Raw genomic sequence first — 16,975 nt, forward strand, 5'->3', positions numbered from 1 at the left:
AACAAACCAGAGTAGACCGTCAAAGCCAAAGGGTTTATTATAGGTACATACAGTGTGCGCCTGCCACACCGCCCCGCACCCCCTGCCCTGGCGGCGTTTCCAAGCAGCCACTGGGGTTGCCTGTAACCCTGATCCCCCCACTCCCAGGGAGGTGCTCCAGCCAGAAGCATGCAGGGGGAGGGCTTCCCTACCCCTTCCCCTCGGGAAGTGGCATTTACAGCTGGAATTGGGGGACAGAGAGGAAGACAGTTTTGAACTTTGACTCCCCTCCTATTAAAAGCCTTCGCGGATGCGGGGCGGGGGGAGGAGAGGGAGGTCTACGTTTTTGCAAAAATAAACTAAGTCAGGAATGAACCGCATGGCTCTGAGATGGCGGAGTACAGGGGCTAAGGGCCCCCTTCCTCCCTCTTCCCAGACAGATCAAGGCAGCATTGGAAGTGAGGTAAAGGCAGGGAGGGAGGGTGTCCCCTCCCCACCCCCTAGCACCCTGGATGGTCCAGGGGACCTCACCAGCGCCCCCGTTGTCCATCCTTAGGGCGGAGAGGAGGCCAATAAATCACCACCTCCTAGATCCCTCGCCACTCCAGCTTCTTGGGGCAGGAACTGACGACTGGGCAGGGAGCTTGGCTCAACTGGCTCCCTGCCCATCCCCACCAAGCTCAGTTATTGCATAAAAAGAATGGAGCCCCAGCACCTGGGGTGGGGTTGGCGAGCGGGAAGGGACCGAGATATGGCTATAGGGACAACAATCCCCTACCACCACCTCTTGGAGTGCAGAAGTCCCTTCTATTCCAGGCCCACCGTGGCACATCCGCAGTCAGTCTGGCCCTTGCGGATGAGAAGGTGTCTTTATGTCCACAGTGCAGAGAGGAGGGACAAGGAGTCATGTCAGACTCCAAGTGGGGGGTGGGGGAGGGTACCTGGAATCACTTCCGGCGCCCGCTGGCCCTACGCTCCCCGCCCTCACGCTTGGGGTTGCCCTCGTCTGTGGATGATGTGGTAGGTAGTGTCTGGCCCCATCGGGCGATCTCGGCGTGTTCTGCCACAGAGCTAGCCACAGCCTCCAGCCAGCCGTTCATCTCCTCCTGGCGGAAGAAGCAGGACAAGGTAGGTATTTAGAAGAGAATCACAACCACGCCGCCCTCCTTAAGCTACACCTTCCTCTGTTACCAGTATAAGGCAGACAGTAAGGATAAAAGAACAGTTATATGCACCGGACTCCTCTCTAAGCACTTCTGTGGATTTATTCACTTAAACAGAACCAACAGGATTATCTATAAAGCAGAGGTTATCCTCCCTCCCCCCAAGCAGAGATAGACAATGCAGATGAAATACTGAGTAGAAGCTCGCAGAGCCCTGACACCAGGCCCCTTGCTGATCGATCGGTCTCTACATATCAACTTACTACATTTTTACAAAAACCCTGAGATAAGATATTTTGGACCAGCAAGAAGGCCAGGTGAATGAAGGTGTGTTGGAGCCCAAAGAACAGTGAGTGCTCCATAAGAACAGTGAGTGCTCCATCACCAGGACCCTCCTAGGAAGAAGAGTGCTGACTCGGGAAGATGGTCCTCCACCTCCACACCCAAGGCACAGCACATGTGTGACAACACACATATTCATTGATATACACACACAAATAAGATGTACCGGGGCAGGGTGGTAGGGCACCCCTTTAATCCCAGCACTTAGGAGGAAGAGATAGGAGGATCTCTGTGAGTCTGAGGCCAGCCTGGTCTACATAGAGAGTTCCAGGGTAGCCAAAACTTCAGAGAGACCCTGTCTCAAAAAAATAAAATAAAATAAAATAAAATAAAAACATAATTTAGGAACTAGAAAGATGGATTCATGATTAAGAGCACTGGCTGCCCTTCCAGAGGTCCAGGCACCCATGTGGAGACTCACAAACATGTGTGAGTCTGGTTTCAGGGGCTACATCTTCTGGCCTAGGCGGAGCAATCAGACAGCCATGCAGTACACATGTATGCATGTAGGCATATACATTTTAAAAAAAAATTTTTTTAAAGGAGCCAGGTATGATAGTGCATGCCTTTAATCCCAGCACTTCGGAGGCAGGGGTAGGCAGATCTCTGAATTTGACACTAGCCTGGTCTACAGAGAGTTTCAGGACAGCCAGGACTACACAGAGAAACCCTGTCTCAAATGTAACAACAATAAGCAAAACACAAACGAACAACAACAAAAAGCAAAAACAAAACAACGAACCCAGCATTTTTCTTTGTGTGGCGTATGAGACTGCATATGTTGGGACATGTACAGAGCACACGTGTGGAGGCCAGCAAAGGACCCACATGTCTGGCTGTAGCTATCACCCCCAGCCTGACTCCCTCCAGACAGGGTCTCTCAGTGAGCCTGGAGCTGGGCTCCCCGGCAGATGCCTGTGAACCCCCTGTCTTGGTTTACCCCTATAATTAAGGGATTACAAAAGTTCACGGGCAGCCATGCCTGTCTTTTTTTTTTTTTCAATTAAAAAAATTAACATGGATGCTGGGATCCAAGTCACAGTCACGTCAGGTTTGAACAACAACCCTCTTCACCACTGAGCCATTTCTCCAGCTCCAGTAAGGAAACATTCCTTATACCTCGCGTTCACTCCCTTTAGCTCAAAACCCTGACTTGCCCCCTCCCCACGCGCCAGCACACTCAGGATGAAATCCTCCGGAATGGCCCCTAATATTGAGAAGTCCAGCTGCAGGGACCTTTCCGGGACCATTTACCTCATTTCCTGTCCTGCAAGTGGCTGTCCTAAGCCTTTGCAATTCTGTCCTCTGGGTTGTCTCTATGAGGATCACACACGTCCCTTTTTTAAGACAGAGTAGCCCAGGCTGGCCTCAAATTCACTATATAGCCCAGGATTGACCTTCTTGCTTCTACCTCCCATGAGCTAAGATTATAGAAGGTAACTATACTCAACCTTGATCACTCATTTTGTTTTGTTTTGTTTTAATTGTGCTTGTGTGGATACATGCCATGTGTGTATATATGCTCTCGGTGGGCAGAAGAGGGCGCTAGATCCCCAGGAGCTGGAGTTAAAGGGCGTTGTGACCTGCCAGACATGGATGCTGGGAACCAAACTTGGGCCCTCTGGAAAAGCAGTAAGCACTCTTACCTACTGAGCCATTTCTCTAGAACCTTGATCACTCCTTTTTAAACTTATACCCACCATCTTTCTGGCCTTCTGAGTTGCCATGACAAGATAGACCTGGTTATCACAGCTAGCAAGCACCTGCCCTGGATCCCTCCCCGTGACCCCTGACTCCTTAAGCTCCTCGGGCTACTCACTGCTTTCCTGTTACAGCCCTGGTCGCTCTGGCTTGTGCGGTTCCTTTGATTTGATTTGCCCCATTACTTTGATTCAGGAACCACCCAAGAGGCTAAGCCACTTAAGGGACAGCCTGTGGGGTAAAAGGACCAGATCTTACCTCGTCTTTAGCCTGGAGCAAGAACTCGCTGCCATCCTGGGTTCTGCAAGAGGGAGACACAGAACTTCATCAGGGAACTTGAGGGACCCAACCCCATCACCCACTGTTTTTCAAGGGAACCAGGAGTCCACATGGAGGATGAAGTGACGCTGGGACCCCTCCCTTCTTCCCCTGGGAGGGACTCACTGGAGCTTGAAGACATGCTTCTTTTTCTTGTAGTCACTCGCCACCTCGCTGGTGGCTTTGTGCAAGCTGAGCAGTGGCTCCCCACCATGTGTTCCCCCTGATGCTGGGCCTTTGGAGTCCTTGTAGAAGCCCAGCTCCCCCTTGCTGAGCACACAGTAGAGGCTCACCCATGACCTGGGGCGACGAGATGGTGATTAAGACAGAGCTACAGACTACCATCATAGAGTGCTGGGTCTTGCTACTCCGGACCTTCCTACCTCTGGCCCTTTGTCCTCGTTACTTAGCCACAGGCCAGGCTGTTCTTCTGTAAGGCAGTTCCTGTTCTGGGAGGTGTGGCCAAGGCTCCGAGAACCAAGAGTCTGCCCAGGCTAGACCTTCCTTACCCTTCTTTATCTCATCCTACATGGACTTTCCAAAAGCAAGACACAAACTTCGAGATTAGGGATACAGCCTAGCAGGAGCTAGAGCCTTTGTCTAGAATCTACCAGTGAGGAGTTGGAGGCGCATCTCAATCGTAAAGCATGAGACCAGGGGCTTGGTTCCCTGTCCTGATTCTATTACAAGCTCTTGCTTCATTCATTGGTCTTGTTTTCCCACACATTACCTCAAACATTCCTGCTTCATTCATTAGTTCTCATTTCCCCACCATTCACTAAGTTCCTTCAAGGAAGATTTACTGCTCTACAGTTTGGAATAAGAAGATCTGGTCTCCCAGCCAAAGCCCCAATATTGGAAGACATCTCAGATGGGAAAATAACATACAATAGGTGTTCCTATTGGTTACCATCTTGGTCTAGGGGCAAGAAGAAACACTATGATCCCCACCAGCCAAGCCCAAACCTGCCCTGTTCATAACTTGGGTCTTGGCTCTACCTGTCCTCACACTCTGCATCTCAGTTGATCAAAAATGCATTAGACATGGACAAGATGGACTCACTCCAAAACTAAACACACACACACACACACACACACACACACACGCACGCACACACACACACACAGTGGTTAGGCCTGTGGAAAAGGCTCAGCACTTGTAGCCAAGCCTAACAACCTGAGTTTGATCCCAGGTTGACCCACATAGTGGAAGGAGAGAACTGGTTCACACCAGTTGTCCTCTGACCTTCACACACAGCTTTCACCCCAACACAAATAAATGTAATTTAGATAATTTAAGAAAAAGCGTCTCGTCTGGACAACTGAGATAACCTCCAGCAATGCACTAGGTCCTCAGTTTGGGCTCCGTTCCTTTTCAGACTCCCACTGAAATTGTAGTGGCTGGGGGCTACCAGGTGGGGGGATCCATCCCGATCGCTGATTGGTGCCATCTTGAGGCTCCAATTCACATCCCATTAGAATCATCTAGACTTTTCCTCCAGTTTGCTGCTTTGCCACCTGGAGTGGTTCCTGAGATTAAATCCCAATTTATTAACGTTAGGGGCATTTCTGTCATGCTCCCATCTCAGATCCAGACACTTCGGTATTGGACACTCAAAGCCTTGGCCACGCCTCTCCACTTTACGGATTGGAGGCTTTGAATTTGAGTCCCACCTCTCCTCCCGCCCAGCTACTCATTCATTAACTACCCAGAGCAAGCGCCCAAGCCATCCAAAGCCCCGCCCACGCGCTCACCGGTTGGACGACTTGCGGTTAGCGTCGAGCTCGCGCTTGCGCAGCAGGAAGCCCTCGTGCTGCACTGTGTGAGTGGGCGGAGGTGGCGGCGCAGGGGCGGAGCCTCCCTGGGCAGGGGCGGAGCGCGAGCGCCGGCTTCCCCCGCCCTCACCACCCTCTCGAGGCCGTGGCCGCCGGCGCGGCTTGGGCCGGTCCCGTGCCCGCGGCCGATCGGGCCGAGGTGTCCGCTCGGGCGGCTCAAGCCCGTTGGGCAGGCGACCAGGGGGAAGCTCGCGAGGCTGAGGCAGCGACGGCTGTGTGAATGAAGGGAGGGGGGAAAGGGGTACTGTGCATGATGACTAGGGGAGCATCCTGTCTCAGGGAGCCCGAGGGCTTGGGGTCCCATCCGTCTTTAGGGCCACCTATCTTGGAGAGAAACGGACCCTCAGGGCTGGAAGGACCCTATAGGTTTTGATAATGGGTCACTCGAATTTAGGCTTTGGAATTCTGGAACTTGGGAGGTTAGGAGGAGGGTCTAAGGAGGTAGAAGGTGCGTAGAGTTTCTGTACGAAGAATATTGTGTGAGTAATAAGAAAATGGGCACCCCACAAGCCTGAAGAAATATGGAGTCTAAAATAGATGGGGGGGGTTAGAGTCCACTATGTGTGCGTGTGTGGAGAGGCAGAGATAAGCCTCCTGGGTCTGTGGCTCCATCTTTCTAAGGAAGAGTATGGGGCCTCTGTTGACCAGGAAGAAGGATGGGCCTGGGCAATGGTTGCCTCTGAGATCCTGGCCACTAAGAGGGCTTCCATACACAGCCATCCCAATTGTCCAACTTACCACCCCAGCAGGGAGCCCTGGGCCTGCCTCTTTCTCCTGAAGCTGCTCCACAATATCAGCCAGGGTGGCCTTGCTGGAGAAGAAGAGACAAAAGACCCCAGTGAGATTCTGGGCCTTTTGCTATACTTCTCTGCCTTGGCTGAACAGAGGAGCCTCCAAACCAGACCTCTGTCTGCAACTCAGCAGTCTCACGCATGTGTGTGCCTTGCACACCATGGGTGTCTGCAACTCAGCAGTCTCACGCATGTGTGTGCCTTGCACACCATGGGGGTTCCTGAAACAGCTACTCTATGTACAGCCAAATCCCTCTCTCTCTCTTCTCTAATTTTTTTTTATTTGTCTGACCTTTTAAGACATTTTAATTTTAATTGTTTTTAGGGTTATCTATGTGTATGACTGTTTTGCCTGCATGTATATACGTGTACCACATGTGTGCCCTAGTGTCCTCAGAGGCCAGAGAAAGGCATTGGATTCCCCTGAAGCTAGACTTCTAAGTGGTTGTGAGTCACCCAGTGTGGGTGCTGGGAACCAAACTTAGGTCCTCTGGAGAGCAGTAAGTGCTCTTAACCACTAACCCATCTTGAGATATATCTATATCTATATCTAGATCTAGATATAGATCTAGATCTAGATCTAGATCTAGATATAGATATAGATATAGATATAGATATAGATAGTTTTTCAAGACAAGGTTTCTCTGTGTAGCCCTGTGTAGCCCTGGCCATCCTGGAACTCATTCTGTAGACCAAGCTGGCCTCAAACTCAGAGATCCACCTGCTTCTGCCTCCTGAGTGCTGAGATTAAAGGTGTGAGCCACCACCATCAGTGCCCATCTGATGTGTGTGTGTGTGTGTGTGTGTGTGTGTGTGTGTATACATGCGCACATACATGAGCGTCAGGGTCTCATGCAGCCCAGCCTGACCTCTGGCCTCCCTGAGGATAACCTTGAACTCCTGCTCCTCTTGCCTCTACCTTCCAAGTGACGGGAGCACAGGTCACCACACTAGCTTGGCTTGTTTGTTTTAGAGACAGAATCTCAAGGGTAGCCCTGGTGCTCAGGATGTATCGTTGGTGGCCTGGGACTCAGTCCTTTTTCACTGTAAATGCTGGGGCCACGCTTGCATCACCAGACCCTGCTGCTCTTTGAGCTTTAAGCAGAGCAAAGGGCAAGCTGGTGGTTTCAGGCGTTTAAACATCCTATTGTCGTTCTCCACACATCCCCCTGAGCTCCCAAGTCCCCCGGGCTTCCCCTGCCAGCCCTAAATGTTTTGCATCTTCACTGTCTGGTGATAAGACTGTTTCCCTCACTGTTCCCGGTTCTCTGGCCTATGCCTCTGCTTTCCCCTTCTCTAACATCCTGGTCAGAGGTCCTTACCCTTTGACCAGCTCTCCTCTGGTGGGAGTCTCCTGTTCGCTAGATTCCTGTCGTTCTATCCGTCGTTCCCGCCGCTCCCGCCGCCTCTCCATCTGCTCATAGCGACCCAGAGTAAGGCTGTGCGACCCCTCGTGGTCCGCGGACTCCTGGCGCTCAGGCCGTCGCCTCCGCGCTGCCTCCTCTGGTTGATCTGTGGACTCCTGGCGTTCTGATCTTCGTCTCCGTGGCAGCTCCTCCGCACGATCCGCTAACTCCTGGCGCTCCGACCGGGGCCGGACCTGCTCCGTCACCACCGGAGTTCCAGGGGTGTCCGTCGTGTCCAACGCTCCGGCAGTAGGGGCCGCGGGTTCTACCTTCCCCGAGGTCTCCGGCAGCCGGTCAATGCGCGGCTGGAGACGCTCGGGCTTGAGCTCCTGGCGCACATACCCAACCCGGGTCCGCACCTCCGCTGACAGCGTGTCCGAGGCCCTGCGGGCCAAAGGCTCCAGGCCCCTGTCATAGCCCCCTGGACGCAGCAAGGGCGCTGCCTTGGCCGCCAGCTCTGTGGGGTCCCCAAAAAACTTGCGCCCCAGCAAGGGGGTGGGTGGCTGCTTACTCTGTTCTGCCTTGAGTTTCTCGATCTGAGGGTAGAAAGGTTAGGTCAGTTGGGGTAAGGGAACCGTTCACGGAGGTATTGGGCGTTCCCCCTCTCCACTCAACTTAGTTCACCCGGAAACAGGGTTCTCAGGCACTGCTTAACCTTAGCAAATTCCTCCCTTTTGTTGGGTCTTTGTTTTGCAGAGTGTGTGATGGGGAACTACTTGGGAGATTGGGTTTCACGCAGCCCAGACTGGCTCCAAACTCGATATAACTGAGAGTGACTTTGAACTAACTTCTGATCCTTCTGCCTCCACCTCCCAAATGCTGGGAATACTGGTGTGTGCCCCCACATCTGTCACTTCTCTGGGTGCTTTCCTGACCCCCACTGGCATGGCATCTTCCTAACAGACTCCCTCAACAGGACTTGTCATCCACATTATTCTTCAAGCCTCCTTTTGGACTCCTCAAGACCAGACTTTTGTTTTGCAAAAAAGGGCTTTTGGCAGTCCAGAATCTTCCCCCCCCCCCATCTCCTCTCCCCAGATGCAACCTTTTTCTTCATCAAAAATCTTGGCCCCCTCTGAGTTGTTAACTATCAATTACAGGTCTGTTCCTCTGCCTTCACTTGGAGCCGAGTAAGGATCTCTGTCAAGTTTTGCCCAAAGCTCTGGGCAGTCTAATATAGCAGGTCGGTGGGTGGGAAGCAGGATCTGGGGTCTGACCGTGGTCAAGCGCCGCAGAGAGCTGAACCTCTCCTCCCACGCCGCAGCTGCTTTTCGGAAGGCCTCGTGTCGCCGGATAAGCTGTTCCACCTCATCCACACTGCTGCCTAGCTCCCGGCTCTGCAGGAGCGGCTCCTGAGCTGTCAGCCAGGCATCAGCCACCACGGCCTCCTGAGCAAACTGGTGTACCTCCAGCACTGGGGGCAGGCATAGGAGATGAGGCACTAGGAGAGCCTCAGATCTTTTCCTAGAGTGAGGGCTATGGTTTTCTAGCCTCCCAAATCCTTGGGGCACTCCTAGTCCAGCCTTACCAGTAATGGAGACTAGGCTATTTAAAAAAACATTGAATTTATTGTGTGTGTATGAGGACAGTTATGTGGGACCCAGGTCTCTCCCCTTTCATCAAGGAGGTCCTGGGAATCAAACTGAGATCACCAAGCTTGGCAGCAAGTGACTTTACTCACTGAGCAATCTCTCTACTGTAGGAAGAGGGGCTATCTTGTTTCTTTGAAACAGGGTGTCAGGGGACAACAGGAATATGCCACACAGTATTCAGTTTTATGAGGTTCTAGATATGGAACCCAGGGCTTCAGGCATGTAAGCAAGCACTGTATCAACTGGGCCACACCCCCAGTCTCCGGGGATATTTCTAAACATACCTACACTTCCCCACAGTGATCTGTCCTCAGGGTTGGTTCTGGAGACCCAAGGGTGTTGTGTAAAGCATGCTCATGTCACTTGTGACCCTCTGCCCTTGGCCAGACATTCTGAACTGCGCCTCCTGTGACCCCACGCGCCTTATTTAGGCCCTTACTCACTCTGCTGCAGCCACTCCCAGTGACGGTCCCACTTCTCCGACACCTCCTCCTTCCGGCTTCCCAGCTTGTCCAGTTGTGCCTGGATCTGGGAATGTGTGGGCAGGTGAGCAAGGTGCCAGGGTGTGCAAAAGGTAGGAGCAGAGAAGGACCCCCTCCGTGTGTCCCCCCCACCTCGTCAGCCATGGCACTTTTGTTGAGTAACAGAGAATGCCCCAGCTCCTGGCAGGCTGTCAGCTCAGGCACACGAGCCTCCAGTTCTGTCTTCAGGCCCTGGTGGTAGTTCATAAGCACCTCCACGGATGACACGTCCCTGTAGTGAGCAGAGGACAGGGTCTAAGCTGCATGCGCCACCCTCCAGGCTGACCCTTAGACGCAGCTCCTGCTGAACACAAATCCTTTGCACTGCTGTTCTACAGAATTTCAGGACAGCAACCTTGTCTGGCCAAGCTCTGAGGGACCAGGGTCTTCATTAATTCAGTGATTCGAAGATGCCAAATTTTTTGCTTTAGCACGTCTAGGAGATCAAGTCTTCCTTCCCTCCTCTCTTCCTCCAACAGGGTCTCCTGTAGCACATGCAGGCCTGAACACACCGTGTAGCTAAAGATGACCCTGAGCCCATGATATTCCCGTTTTCACCCTCTCCAAGGGTGGAGATTACAGCTGTGTGCCTCTGCATCTAGTTTTTAAAAACTTTGAAAAAATTCTTTTTTTTTCTTTTTTTTTCTTTTCTTTTTTTTTTTTTTTACTTTTTTTGATGTAGGGTCTCATGTAGTGAACTGTCCTCAAACTCCGTATGCAGTGAAGGATGACCCTCCTTGAGCCTTCTCCCTCTAACTTCTCAGTGTTGGGATTGCAAGCATGTGCCACCAGACCCGGTTTTTATTCCACATTGGGGATGCAACCCAGGGTCTCCTGCATGCCATGCAAACTCTACCAACTGAGCTGACACAGCCTCAAATCTTTTGTTTACCATAGGCAGGGTCTTGCTAAGTTACCCCACACTTGCCCTGAACTCTTTCTCCTGCCTCAGTTTCCTAAGTGGGTTAACAGGCCTGTGCCATCAGGCCAAGTTCATGTCTGGCTTCTGCTGGACGCTGACCCAGAACTATTGTGCGAGAAACTACGTAAGCATCCAGAACAGTACGTGGCAAGGGAGCTGTCAGGCCGCTCGTGTTTCCTGGCTAGAAGGGGCTGTTGGGGGTCTGGGCAGCTACCAAAGACTGCCAGGGCAGGCAAAGTGGGTTAAGGAGCACCTGGGTTTGTCAGCTGCCCCGATCTGGCCTGCGATGCCGTCCATCCAGGAGAGCAGGTCGCGGGCCTGGCTGTGGAAGCGCAGGGCGTCGGCCGTAGAGCTGACGTGCAGACGAGCATCCTCACAGGCTGCCAGCAGCTCCTTCCAGCCTTGCAATACCTCCTGCTCACGGCTGGCGATAGCCTCGGCGTGTTCGCCGGCGTACACCGTCCGCAGCTGGGCCGCCCCCTCTTGCAGCTGCCGTACCTGAGAGACAAAGCGCCGGTCCTTCGAGGGCAAACTCCGCCCTCCTATTCATCTTACTTGACTCAACCTCCACCCTTCCCTCCTCCAGCACCTGTGGACCATACCCCTGCCTCTTCCCCCGCCCCTGTGGTCCAGGCTCTTCCCTTTACCTTCCCATACCCCTCCTTGATCCAGGTCCCTCTCTTCTTGACTCTTCCCCACCCATGTGGCCAAGGCTTCTTCTCCTTTCTTCCCTAAGGCTCGGGGAATTCTCAAAGACTCCTTACCGCACTTAGGCCTTGCTGCCAGCGTTCTGGCTTTTATCGCTACTACCAGGTTTCTTTCAACTTTTGATCTGAGAACTCTATTTCTGCTATGCTATCGCCTACTTTCTTCTACTGATCTACCTTTCTCTTCTCCCAGAGCCATCTGATATTCTCAGGAGCCCTCTTTCCACCCTGATGTCCATTTGGCATAATTTCCATTTTTTTCTGTTCCATTTACATCAGAACTATTAGCTTCCTAACTTGGTAACCCAGTTTACAAATACGGATTTTTGGTTTTTGTTTTGAGACAAGGTCTCACTGTGTATTCAAGGGTAGCCTCAAACTCATGATCTTCCTGGGATTTCAAGAAGTGTGAAGTTATGCCTGGTAGATTACATTAAAAACTTTTTTTGTTTTTTTTTACATAAGGTAACACTCTGTAGCCCCAGGCTGTCCTTGAACTCTTGACAAGCCTCCTGTCTCAGCTACCTTGCCCAGCTTGGATCATTTCTGATAGAAACAGGAGTCTCGATGCAAGTTCAAGGCCAGCCTGGTCTACACAACAAGTCTTGAAACGGCCAGAATTTCACAACGAGACTGTTAAAAAAAAAGGGGGGGGGGGGGGCTGGAGAGATGACTCAGTGGTTAAGAGCACTGGCTGCTCTTCCAGAGGTCCTGAATTCAATTCCCAGCAACCACATGGTGGCTCACACCCATCTGTAATGGAATCCGGTGCCCTCTTCAGGTGTGTCTGAAGATAGCAACAGTGTGCTCATATATAAAATAAATACTTTTTAAACTTTTAAAATGATAGCCGGGCGGTGGTGGCGCACGTCTTTAATCCCAGCACTTGGGAGGCAGAGGCAGGCGGATTTCTGAGTTCGTGGCCAGCCTGGTCTACAGAGTGAGTTCCAGGACAGCCAGGGCTACACAGAGAAACCCTGTCTCAGGAAAAAAAAAAAAAAAAAAAAAAAAAAAAAAAAAAAAAACTTCAGCATCCCCACCCCATCGCAACTGGATTTTTGGCTCTGTGCAAGCAGTCTGCTTTCTCTCTTCCCAGTTTCCTTTTGTCCCCAAGCTGCTCTCTGCTCATTGCCTCTCTGACTGCACAGCAATTGTTGCTCTGTTGTCTATCCTCCCAGCCACACTTCTCAGGCCCCCCCACTCACCACCCCACCTGGGACACGAGGAGCTGCAGGTCGTGCTCAAAGGCTCGCAGGGTCCGCTGCATGGAGCTGGCGCTGGGTCTGGGCTCAGGTGGTGCCGTCAGGCGGGGCAGCCGCCTCCGCTTCTCCTCGATCTGTCCTTGAAGCTCCCGGGCATCGCTGAAGAACTTATGCAGCTCCCGAGAGGCAGCGAGAAGCTGGGCCCGAGTGCCCATGAGCTCTAGCAGTTCAGCCCAGGCTTCGTTCAGCCCGTCCTTCCACTCAGCCATGGTGGCCGCTGCTGTGTGGCCACACTCAATCAGCTCGTCCACCATCTGGTTGACTGCCGCCAGCCGCTCCCGCCCTGCGGTTCCCGTCTCACTGGCGAACTCAGAGAATTTCTCCTGTAGCACCTGGGATCAGGACATGAGATGGGGTGAGAAAATACAACAAAGTGGGTGACAGTGCCCCAGCCCCCTCCAACCCGTTACCACGTGACAGATACAAATGATGATAATAATCATCGCTATAATAAAATAGTATCTAATAGTTCTTGGCCATTTTGTAGCAATAATATGATAAATGTTAAAAAATATGATATATAGTATTAATAAGTAACACCACACTAGGCACTGAGTGTACCATGCTTGTTTTTTGTGTGTGTATATGTGTGACAGGGTCTCAGATAGCCAAGGCTGCCTAAAAGTTACTATGGAGCCAAAGATAACTGGAACTCCTGATTCACCTGCTCTCACCTTCTCAGGTGCATGAGTACTTTACAATATATAAATATATGTGTGTCAGGCCATGAGGTGGAGTAATTAGAAAGGAGGTCCAGAGGCATATACAACTGTGGCTGTTAGTATTGTTGGTATGTGGAGGTTTGAATGAATACTTCATCTCCAGTTGGAACTGTTTGGGAAGGATTAGGAGGTGTGGCCTGGTTGGAGAAAGCGTGTCACTGGGGACAGGCTTTGAGGTTTCAAAAGACTTTGATCATTCCCAGTGTGCCTCTCTCTGCCTCTCACTTTTGGATCAATTCTCTGAATCTCTAAATTCAATTAAACATTTTCTGTCATTAGTTGCCTTGGTTCCAGTGTTTTGCCATCACAACAGAAAAGTACTAAGATACAGCATTCTAAGAATCCTCACCGACACATGTTCAAAGTCCTGGCCCAGCTCCGGTGAGCCGGCTACCACCTCCTTCTCGGCTATCCAGTGTTCCAGTTCATCCACCTGACGGCTGAGCTGGTATAGCCAGTACTGCTGTTCCAGGCTCACCCTGCGCTCCTCACCCAGCTCCTTGAGCGCCACATAGAGGCGATCCACTTGGGACTGTCGTCGGCTGATCTGCTCACTGACGTGGAGATAGGGGAAAAGAGAGAGCCCTCTGAGATTTCTGGGAGCACCTATAACCTCCCCATCCTAGGGCATGACTGTTTCCTCCTGAATCTTTGCCAGCGTCCTATTTCTTAAGATGCCTCCTGGTGGGGCTGTTTTCTGTAAGTCTCACACAGAACCAGCTGGGAGCTCACTGTTATAGCAATAATGTGAGTGATACTAAAATAATATAGTAACACAGTATCAGTAACTAACATTGTGCTAGGAACTGAATCCACCACCAGTGTGTATGCTTGTGTGTTTGTGTATATACATATACATATACATATACATATCTCATCTAGCCCAGGTTGGCCTCAAATTCTCTGTGTAGCCAAGGATGACTGGAACTTGTGGTCCCTCAGGACTGCTTCCACGACTGGATACACTCACCTCCACCCAGCTGTACCCAGCATCTCTTTATGGCTTTGTTAATTCGCCCTTTGGCCCCTTGCTGCTGCCCAGTGATTGTGGGCAGGGTTTCTAACTCATGGTCCGACTAAGAGGTCCGCCTTCAGCTTTAACCTCTAGGCTTCTGGACTTGGGTCTTGATCCGTAGTCCCTTCCCATCCCTGGGCCAAGCCCCCTAGATTTGGTGATGTTACATGATCCAGATTTACCAGGAAGGCTCAGCCCCTCCCACAGTCGGCACTTCAGGTTTTTCAGTCCTCCCAAACACCTGTCTCTGTCCCTCTCTGTGTGTCACTATCTCTCACACAAAGATCTTGCTATGTGACCTTTTCTGGCCTGAAACTCTCTTTATTCATCACGCTGGCCTTAAATTTGAGACTCCTGCTTTAGTCTTCTGAGTGCTGGGAATAAATGAATGTTCTGTCAAGCCTAGCTCTGGAACTCTTAACTCAAGGCAAGTCATAGATGGAACCCCCTTCCGAAATGGCCCCGTCCCTGCCCTGTTTTGGCCCCGCCCCGCCCGCCCACCTGTCTGGGTGTCCCATTTCCAGTAGCGCCCGGCACTGGCGCGACAGCTGGGCGATGCTTTCCTCATAGTTCTCCACGCCCTGTTCCAGTTGCAGATGCTTCTTGAGCAGTTGCAAGGTGCTCTGTTCATCCTGGAGCACAAGGCACCGGCGATGAGTTCGCAGGGGTCCGGGGCCCTGGCTCCCGCGTCCCCAAACCCTCGACCCCTGTTCCGGGCGCACCTTGCCCTTGTCCTCACTCATCATGAGCAGCTCCTGCTCGCCCAGCCACGCCTCCACCTCAGCCACGTCAAAGTAGTACTGTTCCACCTGGAAGGCGGCGTCCAGCGTCTGCTGCCGCCGTTCGGCCGCTTCCCGCAGTCCGGTCCAGGCGCTCTGCAGCTGCTCCTGGCCGCGGCGCACCGCCTCGGCCTCAGGGCTGCGCAGTGAGGCCAGCACGCCCGCGCGCTCCAGCACCTCCTCCAAGCGCGGCCCGTGAGCCTGGATCTCCCGCCGCAGGCCCTGCGGATGAGACGTCGGGTGGAGAGGAGATCAGAGACTCCACCCCAATCCCCTCGGCCGCTGGCTGGGCCACTGAGCTAGAAAGGACACCCTCACATCCCCTTCCACTGGCCGTGTACCAACTCACTTATATCCCCATGCTGGAGGTGGGAAGCGTGCCCTGACGAACGAAGTGCAATCAGTGAGAAAACTAGAGGCTGGCTCCAAAGAGCATGCTGTCAAGTTTGAATATGTTGGACAGGGCCCTTTGGGAGGGCTGCTGGGAGATGCTATCTTCCTGGACTTAAAGCAGCGGTGCCTACCCTACACAAGTCTGATCTGGGTACTGGAAAATGCGGCAGGGAGGGGGAGCAGCTCAGGAGGCACCACACTCTAGCGGAGGATCTATTGACAGCTTATGGTGGGAAAAGGGCAGTCATCTTTCTTCAGGGTTGTAGCCCCATACCCATGCACATTAGAACACAGTACAATAAAAATTAAAAATTGCCAGCATGGTGTGTCATACCACTAATCCCAGCCTTTGGGTGGCAGAGGCAGGTGCATCTCTAAGAGTTCTAGGTCAGCCTGGACCACACTGTGAGACCCTATCTCAAAAACAAATAATAATAATAGTTTCTAAAAACATTAAGGAAGGGAATTGTGGATGAGCGTAGGGAAGTTGGAGGAGGGGGATAGGGACGTGGATATGATCATAATACATCGTATACATATATGAAAATCTCAATGAAGAATTAAGATACATATAATATACATTTAAACTGAAAAGGGGATTAGGTGGGGTTGTGAATCCCAGTGGTGCAGGCCTGCAATCCCAAATTCTCAGGAGGTTGAGGCAAGAAGGTTGCAAGGTCAAAGCCTTCCTGAACTACCGAGTAAGTTCAAGGCCACACTGGCTGTCCTGGAACTTGCTTTGTAGACCAGGCTGGTCTCCAACTCAGAGATCCACCTGTCTCTGCCTCCTGAGTGCTGGGATTAAAGGCGTGCGCCACCAACACTCACCATCCGGCTGTTTGGAGCTTTTACTAAAGGGTTTGTCCCCTGGGGGTTAGAAGCACTGCTGTGGAGAAGCTAACTGTTAGTGTACAGAAACTGAGTTAGACTCCCAGAGATTTTTCAAAGGGTTCAGATTCCACTCTCCTACCTTGAAAGGATTGGGGATTTGCTTGCTATTTCTCTCCATTCTCCCTATAACCATCTTTTATTACCTCTAGAACTGGAAAATAAACCTGGGACATTTGGAAGGCTAAGAAAGCACTTTACCACTGAGCTACACTCCTGGCTCCTCACTGGGGATTCTAGGCAGGGGCTTGACCATTGAGTCACACCCCCAACTGTTCACTGGAGGATTCTAGGTCTTTACCTACTGAACCATCATCTGACTGGCCTCCTTCAGTGGAATTTTTGAGAGGGAGAAGTCCTCTTTGGTTTTGGTAGCAATATATAAACCTGAATCTGTTGGACGCTTCTCATCACCAACTAAAGAGAAGAGAGTGGCCTAAGAACAAAGTTAACTCAGAAACAATGACAAAAATGAATTGGAGACTTCTCTAGATGCACGTGGATCTACCTGCTATCAGCATGCTTGTTGAGTACAAGAGACAGCTCTCTCTCTCTCTCTCTCTCTCTCTCTCTCTCTCTCTCTCTCACACACACACACACACACACATCTACTTAGCTAATTATTTACCTGGCTTCTG

At 51.7% G+C, this 16,975-nt stretch overlaps 1 protein-coding gene across 5 annotated transcripts in view; it reads right to left on the bottom strand.

The window, feature by feature from the left end:
* Positions 1-14: 14 nt before the first annotated feature.
* Positions 15-16,975, bottom strand: part of Sptbn4 (spectrin beta, non-erythrocytic 4) — an 87,618-nt gene continuing 70,657 nt past the window's right edge. For 4 of the 5 annotated variants that reach the window (XM_034510241.2, XM_076930371.1, XM_076930380.1 and 1 more), the window contains 14 exons: positions 15,000-15,278; positions 14,779-14,909; positions 13,612-13,816; positions 12,492-12,872; positions 10,825-11,069; positions 9,743-9,881; positions 9,572-9,656; positions 8,754-8,950; positions 7,453-8,072; positions 6,078-6,150; positions 5,259-5,551; positions 3,630-3,803; positions 3,444-3,486; positions 15-1,085 (listed from right to left, as the gene is read on the bottom strand). In XM_034510241.2, the coding sequence (XP_034366132.2) occupies positions 927-1,085; positions 3,444-3,486; positions 3,630-3,803; positions 5,259-5,551; positions 6,078-6,150; positions 7,453-8,072; positions 8,754-8,950; positions 9,572-9,656; positions 9,743-9,881; positions 10,825-11,069; positions 12,492-12,872; positions 13,612-13,816; positions 14,779-14,909; positions 15,000-15,278 (3,024 nt within the window). In that variant the 3' untranslated portion in view covers positions 15-926. The remainder of the gene's footprint in view (positions 1,086-3,443; positions 3,487-3,629; positions 3,804-5,258; positions 5,552-6,077; positions 6,151-7,452; positions 8,073-8,753; positions 8,951-9,571; positions 9,657-9,742; positions 9,882-10,824; positions 11,070-12,491; positions 12,873-13,611; positions 13,817-14,778; positions 14,910-14,999; positions 15,279-16,975) is intronic. The other variant, XM_076930366.1, reaches the window with a different exon arrangement.

This window comes from Arvicanthis niloticus, chromosome 1 (genome assembly GCF_011762505.2).
Source record: "Arvicanthis niloticus isolate mArvNil1 chromosome 1, mArvNil1.pat.X, whole genome shotgun sequence".
NCBI classification, from domain to species: domain Eukaryota; kingdom Metazoa; phylum Chordata; class Mammalia; order Rodentia; family Muridae; genus Arvicanthis; species Arvicanthis niloticus.